At 44.1% G+C, this 9,072-nt stretch overlaps 1 protein-coding gene across 1 annotated transcript; it reads left to right on the top strand.

Moving 5' to 3' along the window:
• LOC109522303 (probable ribonuclease ZC3H12C) lies at nt 1-9,038 on the top strand. The gene is made up of 6 exons (XM_019880730.1): nt 1-245; nt 2,798-3,499; nt 3,676-3,815; nt 4,229-4,463; nt 4,546-4,652; nt 4,762-9,038. Exons 2-6 carry the CDS (start codon nt 2,874-2,876, stop codon nt 6,063-6,065), a joined length of 2,412 nt encoding a protein of 803 aa, XP_019736289.1. The 5' UTR covers nt 1-245; nt 2,798-2,873; the 3' UTR covers nt 6,066-9,038.
• Nucleotides 9,039-9,072: the final 34 nt, after the last annotated feature.

Here is a 9,072-nt window from a genome sequence, read left to right as displayed (position 1 = left end):
GAGGTTTGGCGGAGGTGGTTCATCGAGTGGAGGGGACACATCTCACTAGAAGGTGGTCCGCTGCAAAGGAAGGAAGTTCCGACTCGCTCTCCAGTGGACCTTGTGATTTTTTGGGGGGCGGGGAAGGCATTGTGACTATTTAGGAGGGGTGACAGCGTATACCTCTGCTGGCTACAACACACGCTGGTGGGAAATTCCACTTCCCCAAAAACTGAGAACAAGGTTTTAGGAGGTCCTCCTGTGAGGTAAGTCTTGTAAATATATTTGACAGTCAGATTACAAGTACAGTAAGTCTATTAAAAAAAAAGTAAATCAGGAAAATCCATTTTTTGAATAGTTTAAAGGGGAATTTGCGGGGCGAAATGAACCACATATGGCAAAAGTCCTGTCAACAAGAATTGGCCTTTGGAAGAGTATTTGCTCACATTTTATATGAAATCATTTTAACTTTGCACAATGTACCTGGAGTCCAAATTTTTAAAATGTGTAAGGGATTATTTTACAAGTATGATAGATACATTCCACTTTTGTTTTTGTCATCTAACAGTTGAACATAAAGCTGGTTTACAAATGGTCAGAAATATTAACATCATTTTCAAAAAGTGGATGACAGCAGTGGAATGGTGTCATGCGAATTTTGACGTGTCTCGTTATGACATACGCAGGTCAGAATATTAGGAACAGCTTGCACGACTCACATCAGAGGTGAAGGTGAGTGCACATGCGGTGACAAGTATCTCTCAGTTGCTAGGGGGTGGGTGGGGGGGGGGGGCACCGTTTGCGGGATACTTCCAAAGTGTGTCCTCAGTAGGCATCTGTTGCCCCCTCCCCCACTTTGCAGCGCCTTTGTACTATCATAGCACAGCAAGCGTCGCCCCCGCCCGCCACCTCCAGCCGGTCCCTGGCAGCCGCCCAGCAAGCGCCCGAGCGCCGTGTGGAGGCTTTTCCAGGCCTCAGGGGAGGAGAGGGGGGTAAAGAGGGGGCGACCCCCAGGGGAGGTCGGTCGCGGAGGGGGCATCTGCTCTCTGTGGAGGCATGAGGTGCAGCCCCCCCCCCCCCAGATTAGATATTACTCAGCAGATCCCAGCAGATGAGTTATTTTGCGGGTTGACGGCGTTGAAATCACAAAAATCGCAACAGTTTTCGTAACAACAAAATGCTCAACTACTCCCAATTGTTCATTGGAAGAGTGTTTTGTATTTTTATGTGTACCTCATCTAACTCATTAAACATTTATCTCATCACATTTTTCTACTGATTTTTTGAGGCAAAGCATTGCATGTGAAATTATTTATTTGAACAAGAGTAATTCGTTTTTTAACATTACTTTGCTTTTTAAGTATCATTATTGATTGAGTCATACAACACGTACAGTACTTGGAATGGTTCATCTTCGTAGCATTTTTCTATTTGATGTAGAATTGTTTCAGCAACAACAAGGTAATGCTTTCTAATTTCTTTCAACTAAATTGAGCCGTTCGCAAGGTTTAAATGGATTGGACTTAAAAGTTAAATACAACTGAACCCTACTTAACAAATGCACCGAACCGCATGATACAAAAGTTTCCGCCACAGGAACATTCAGCACCGTTTGAACATTTTGACTGTCACTCCATCCATCCATGGAAATTAGTAACTCATGATCCAAAGCATACCACATCATATGTCAAAGATCTAATCTATCATCTGGGCTGCGGCATCTATTTCAATCTACCCTTTTCTACCAGTCCATCTATTACTGTCGACCGCCTCGATTTCCTCTCCATCCATCAATTCAATATGGCATTTAAAGCAAGGAAAAAATAAACATTTGTCCTTGAATAAAGTTTCAACAAAAACGTATTGCACATACTTAAAAGTAAAATCTGACAGAATTGTACTAAACAAATGGAATTGAGTTAAAAAAAAAGTTTAAGATCAACCTAACCACTAACTACTGTGTCTCAGAAACGTTGAAAGTCAACCTTAGAATGGAACATCATCAATTCCCACCAAAAAACAAGAATCTTAATTGCCATCATCTAATTAAAAAAATGCTAAACCAAATGAGCAATTTACCTTTTGGAATGAAGCTATTAAAAGTTATGGAAAACACAAAAGCTAACAAATCTCTTCATATATGAACATGGTTAAGTTGCCGTGCTTGCGCTGTCTTTATTTCCGTTTGGCAGCTGTGGGTGTGTGTGTGTGTGTGTGTGTGTGTGTGTGTGTGTGTGTGTGTGTGTGTGTGTGTGTGTGTGTGTGTGTGAGAGACAGTGGGGGAGGTTAAAAAAAAAAAATCACCGTCTGTGTGGATGGTCCAAAACAATACTCTGTGTCACAGAAGGACAGATTGGCTGGCAGCTGCTTTGCTCAAAAGGTGCAAGCCAGACACACTTAGAATTCCCCCCACCACCCGCGTCAGACACAAACCATCATGAAACCCTAACCCTTGTTGAAAACCCTAAACCTAGTTTGAAATCAAAACCCTCGTTCAAAACCCTAGTTTGAAACCCTAACCTTAGTTTAAAGCCCTAAACCTAGTTGAAAACCCTAACCCTAGTTTGAAACCCTAATCCTAGTTTGAAACGCTAACCCTAGTTCAAAACCCTAGTTAGAAATCCAAACCCTAGTTTGAAACCCGAACCTTAGTTCAAAACCTGTGGCTATGATCTTGGGCTACCACTTTTAAGTGGTGTTTTTTTTTGCTTCCTGAAAAGTGATGGTAGTTTTCCCAATGCCAGCAATTTATTACTTCCCACCACGATAGCAAGTTGCACCTGAATTAACCATATCACCCCCCCTTTTTTTTTTTAAGGTAAGCCTTTAGGAAAAGGTCCCCCTTAATCGAGTCTGCCCGCCAACGCCCGGGTCTGGATGCATGAGGCGGCTTCATGGGCCTGAGGGACCATGTGGAAAATGGAACAGGCCACATCCTCAGCCCAGGGCTGGCTCTGGACTACCTCCACGTGGATGGCCCAAAGGATGGCGGGAAGGTTTTATCCACAGCGGTGTCAGGTTCTGGAGGCTCTGGCCTTAGCGACAGCACCAATAGCTTGGACAGCAGCAGCGCTAGCTTCAGTAGCTTCTTCTCCGAGGATAGCGGAGAAAGCGAGGATGAGCGTCACGACAATACTTGTACCCAGGTGGAAATCCGGGACTCCCCGACTAGGCCGGACCGGGCGGAGAACCCACAGACCACCAGTGACTGCCGTGCCAAAATGGACTTCGCTCTGAAGCTGGGCTACTCAGAAGAACTGGTGTTATTGGTGCTAAATAAATTGGGCCCAGCCGCACTTATCAACGACATCCTAGGGGAACTGGTCAAACTGGGAACCAAGGCGGAACCGGTGGAGCCACCGAGAGGTACGGGAGAATCTCAGTCTCCTTCAACCACTTCCATATACTCCTTGTCTTCCATCTCGGTGGACTCGTGCCGCTCACTGAGTTCGTCCAAACTCCTGGAGGACAAAGACAACCTTCGGCCTGTCGTCGTGGACGGAAGTAACGTCGCCATGAGGTGAGGTTCTCTTTATAACCAGCGAGCCTTTTAGTGACCCTTCATGAGACTAGCCGAAAGTCGCAATAGCAACTTTTGCACTTTGACTGAAGTCGCAATTTGACTTTGACTGGGGTCATATCCGAAACTGTTATGTCGAGTCAAGCAAGTCATTGACATCCATGTCCCTCCTTCAGTCATGGCAACAAGGAGGTGTTCTCCTGTCAAGGCATCCAGCTGGCGGTTGATTGGTTCTTAGAGCGAGGCCACAGTGACATCACGGTTTTTGTCCCTGCCTGGAGGAAGGAGCAATCCCGTCCTGATGCTCTCATCACAGGTAACCATACACAGAGACACACACCACACACAGAGTTGAAACCCTTACATACTGGTTGAGTCAAATTTGACCTAACTAGTAAAACCCTAAATGTCATTCTTCATCCAAAAATTTGATGGTTCACAATAGACTAACATTTTCTTTGTATGGGGTACTTCAAAGTTTGAAGCTGAGGCATGGGTACAGGTCTCATGTAATGGATTTTAGTCGATTTTAAATCAAGGACAAAATTGAAATTATTTCAACGTACATGTATGTACTAATACATAAGATCTGCAGTTCATAGTATTGTGGCTCATCTGCACATTCATACCCGTTCATATCCACATGCCGTGCACGGAAAGCGAGCTCTCGGTAAAGGCAACCATCCACTCAGTTTCTCAAAATGACAAACTCGACTTGGTTTTCCACAGACCAGGAAGTCCTGCGACAACTGGAGAAACACAAGATCCTGGTTTTTACGCCGTCCCGCCGCGTGCAGGGACGGCGGGTGGTCTGCTACGACGACCGCTTCATCGTCAAGCTGGCGTACGAGTCGGATGGCGTCATCGTCTCCAACGACAATTACCGCGACCTCGCCAATGAGAAGCCAGAGTGGAAGAGGTTCATCGACGAGCGCCTGCTGATGTACTCCTTTGTTAACGACAAGTAAAAGCTTTTTCGTACCCTTACAGTTTCCCAAATTGGGGTGGCTGACTATTTTTAATGATCTCCCATCTACCGTCGTTAGATTCATGCCACCAGACGACCCACTCGGCCGCCACGGACCCAGTTTGGAGAACTTCCTTAGGAAGCGAGCGCTCGTTCCGGAACACAGGAAGCAGCCTTGTCCTTATGGTAGAACCTTTTCCTGTTTTTACTTGATGTTAGCCCGATAAAGTACGGGGTTGAACCGATAAGTCGAAGCTCCTTTTCATCAAAACTCTTTGCCTCGGTTTTTCCTTAGGTAAGAAGTGCACCTACGGTCATAAGTGCAAATTTTACCACCCAGAACGGGGCACTCAGCCTCAGCGTTCAGTAGCTGACGAGCTCCGGGCCAGCGCCAAAATGTCCTCTGCAGCATCCAAAGGCCAGAAGGAAGAAATGACGACAGCCAGGAACCAAATGTTGTCCAAGTCCGGCCAGGGAACCCCAAAGAAAACATCAAGGTCCCTCACCGAGCTCCTGGAGGACCGTCTCAGAGTGCAGTCCAAAGTAGGAGGAGGCATGGGAAGTGGTGGGAGTGTCCTTGGGCATCCCATACCAGGGAGGATGCCTTTCTCAGGACATCCGGATGGATGGGATTATCCCGGCTCCAAAGACCTGAGACAAAGTTGTTACCGATCAGAGTCTGCAGGCTTGGGCTACAACTCCCAAGTAAAGACTTTGCCCCTATTGAGCCTTCCCACTCTGGGGAGTCCCGAGCGCTTCTACCTGGCGGATCCCCGGGCTAGGCATCTACTATCCGACTGTAGCAGTCAAGGCAGCTCTGAGTCCTTCTTCCCAGACCTGATTTTGGACGACAGGGCGGTGTGCCACCACCACCACCATCATCATCCTCACCCCTGCTCCAACCGGTATAGCAGACCCATAAACCGAACTCCACCTGGTCTCAGTCAGCACACTACACCAAGAGTTAAACAACTGGATTTCAATGTGGAAGAAAGTCCTTTCCAGTCCCTCTCCACTAAAATTGCACCAACTCACCTGCCACTTTTGAGAAGCTACCCAGGAGAATGTTTGGGTTCTACCCTTCATCCATCCCAAACATCCACCTTTTCTCAGTGCTCCGTTCTGGCTAGTTCCCTTTGGCAGGAGGACCTACTCCAGGACTCAAGAGGCTATCACCAAGGGTCACCATTTCCTGACAGGCGGAAACATCCTGAGAAACAACAAATGCAAATGAACTGGGACCAGCACTACCAACAGTCCCCTCAGCGCTGTTATGATCTCTTTCCCATACAGGATACAGCTTCAAAGAAAATCTGGTCCTCTTCATGGACGAACAGACATTCGTCACCATGTGGTCTCGCACCCTCACCACAGACGTCCCTTGCGTCCCCTCTCCAAACGAGACAGCAGTCTCTACTCCGGTTGGAGTCCTCCCCCATGGCTCAGTACCAGGACCGGCGGGAGAGGGTGTTCTTGAACCTATGTGGCATTTTCCCGACCGATTTGGTGAGGGTGGTGATGAGCCGGAACCCGAGCGTGATTGATGCGCAGGAGCTGGCTGCTGCTATATTGTTGGAGAAATCTCAGGATAGTTCTTGAATAACTTAGGAACCCCAAACCTCCAAATCCAAAAGGCTCCCAAAGTTGCAGAGGTTCAGAGTATTCTCTGTACTTGACCAAAATGGCAGTGTTTGTGCATATGTGAACAGCTAGACCACAAAGTCTCTAATTTTAGGGCAAAGTTCTTGATCACGGGCAGTTTCCAGTCAAGGGGCAACATTTGTATTTCTGTGTCAAAGTTTCTTGACCGGTGGCAGAGTTTGAGTTCTGGGGCATCAGTTCCAGTTTTGGGGCAAAGATTCTAGTTCTTGGACACAGCGAAAACACCTGCCATATTAGTGCTATTTCTAGTAGTAAATATAAATCCCTAAATATGCTATACTAGCACTTAAAATGGGGAATTCTGGAGTTTTGTAACATTGTAAAGTCAAGCTATTTACATTTTTAATAATAGGGTTTGTGAGTCCAGGCTTTTAAGGGTAACAGTGCATTTTTATGTTATTTATTCCTTAAATCTTAAGTTATTTATCTTATTATTATGATTTGGGCACTTTTGGTTCTTGTGTTTTTTGTTTTTTTTTCCGGGCAATCATATCAGGGTATTACAAGAGACAACGCAGCTAACCTCTTGACTGTGTGTGTGTGTCTTTTTTTTTTTTTTTTCATCAGTGTGAATTCCCCTCCACACCTCTAAAATGGAAGTGAAACTCAGAGAGCACATGCAGAAAACACACACACACACACACACACACACACACACACAAAATCCTCCCCTCAATACTTCCTCAACTGATCTTCTAACATCATTTTGCAGAATTCTTTATTCTGTATATTTAACCGAAAGCTTTGGGTTCATTTGTGAACCATTACGTGGTTTTGGGAGGTCCTCCGAAGGAGATTTCCTAACTTGTATTTCAATCACAAAACTCTCAGGAAATTTGGGGTCTTGGTAGTTTCCATAAAGAGACGGTTCCAATCCCTTTCCTGGACCTCTCCAAAGTACTAAATGGTCTCTGTTTGGCAACTAAGTTTCGACAGTTTCTGCGGCAAAGGTTCCTCATTCCGGATTGAAGTTGCTTGCTCTGGTGCAAATGTGTCATTCCTGAGCAATGTTTATAGTTCTGGAGCACAGTTTAAACATTTTTAGAGCCGCGGCAAAGTTCCTGCTGCCGAAAAGCCAAAATAGTTAGCAACTTGAATGCTTGCTTATTCATTCTAAACTTGACTTTTTTTCCCCATATACAGACTTTGATCAAAATCCACACTTGATGACACTTTTTGACAAATTTGGCATAGTCGTCCGTATTCTATTGGATCGGCAAGCCATTTCGGATGAATATTTGTCATTTTATGGTATTAGATTCCCAGTTAAGCTTTACCTTTGATTTACGCTCTTGACAGTATTTTAAATCTTTTTTTTTCTTTTCAACGCACTTCTAGCCGTCGTGCTAAGTTTATAATCATTCTCAAAAAGATTTGCCGCCGTAAACGTGGATAAGCCGATTCCTGGTTGGCGTATGTTCCTGACTTTTCTTTGTTGATACAAATTGTATCCTAATGGCGATATGGTCATTTTTATAGGAGAATATAAATAAGTCTTTTGTGTATTTGTCACAAAATTTGTCACCTCGACTATGTTTTACTTTTTCCACTCCGCATTCCCAATAACTTATTTTTTCATGATGATGATGATGTTCTCCTTGGAAGAAGTGATTTTTTTCTTTTCTATGCGTCACGCTTCGGTGGGTGACTGGAGTAGACGGTTCAGTAAAAAGGTGTTATCGAGTTAGAAACATCAAAGACAAAATGAAAACCAAAACTGTGATGTCTTGGAATAATGGAAACAACGTTGTAATTGTGAAACATCAACGGCAAGATGACATGATGTGGTTAGAAATGAAAGATGATTTGTTTGGTTGTCTTCCAGTTGAAACATCAAAATTATGAGTTTTGATTCAGATGCTATGTGGCTTTAAAAAAAAAAACAACGGCTTTCATCTCTATACACCAAAAGGTTTCATTCCTGATTCATGTGTCAAGATCAGATGAAAATATCAAGACAAAATGAAATTCTCATGTAAAATTGGACTTTGTACTGTGAATATTTTTATTCGATTGCTAACCGATTTCTTTAGGATGGGTCAAACATCGGACAAAATGGATTTGAATGTTTTCATCCAAAAGAACCAAATATTTGTAACCATCACTTCCTGAATGCTTTAAAATGTGCCTACGGGACATTATTCTTGCTTCTGTTGTGCGCATTAGGGGGGTGCTAATGAAGCTTTACATACCCTAAAGCACAAAATGCAAACCTTTCCTACCATTGCTGTGTTTGTTACATTGAAAATGAGCAATAAAACAAAATGGCTGTGTTCACACCATTTAGTCTTGTCCAGTTACTACTGTATCCGGCAAAACAGATCAAGATGGACGCTAACGTAACATTTGTGGCTAACAAATTGCCATATTATGTAACTCTCTATTCAGTATAATAATCATTCAAAACACACAGCTAACCTTGCTAGCAATGGCATTTTGGCCCATGACCGAACAACAGCAGAGCAGTATTTACAGATAATACAAGCACATTTCTTACCTTGGCTGGTGAAGCTTGGATGTCATTGAAGAGGTAAATATGGAGACTCTGCAGTGGCATCGGACGAGTGCGTTTAGTTTGCGTGTGTAGTGGTCAGCTGAAGAGCTACAGGAATGTCTCTTTTCATCCTACAAGATACTCAGAGTAGGGCCATGTGTTTCCTGGTCGCGTATGAAGTTAGCATTTGATCCAATAGTAGATTCAGAGTCGCAAGGAAATGGAAATGCTGAAGTTAAATATACACTAAAGGAAAATAGTGAAAGGGGGCACAAAAAGCCTCAAGACGGTTGATTTTTGGTTTTGTGAGTTTTACTGGTCAGCTGATGAGCCACATATACAGGAAACAAAGTCAAACGCAAGAGAATCCTACGCAAGAAACAAAATAGCTGAAAACAATGCTAGACAGAAAAAAATGACGGATATCAAAGTCCGCGAGCGACATTAAAG

This window comes from Hippocampus comes, unplaced genomic scaffold (assembly GCF_001891065.2).
Source record: "Hippocampus comes isolate QL1 unplaced genomic scaffold, H_comes_QL1_v1.1 scaffold214, whole genome shotgun sequence".
Classification (NCBI taxonomy): Eukaryota; Metazoa; Chordata; class Actinopteri; order Syngnathiformes; family Syngnathidae; genus Hippocampus; species Hippocampus comes.
Note: the sequence above shows the minus strand (reverse complement) of the source record. Positions and strands in the feature narration are given on the sequence as shown.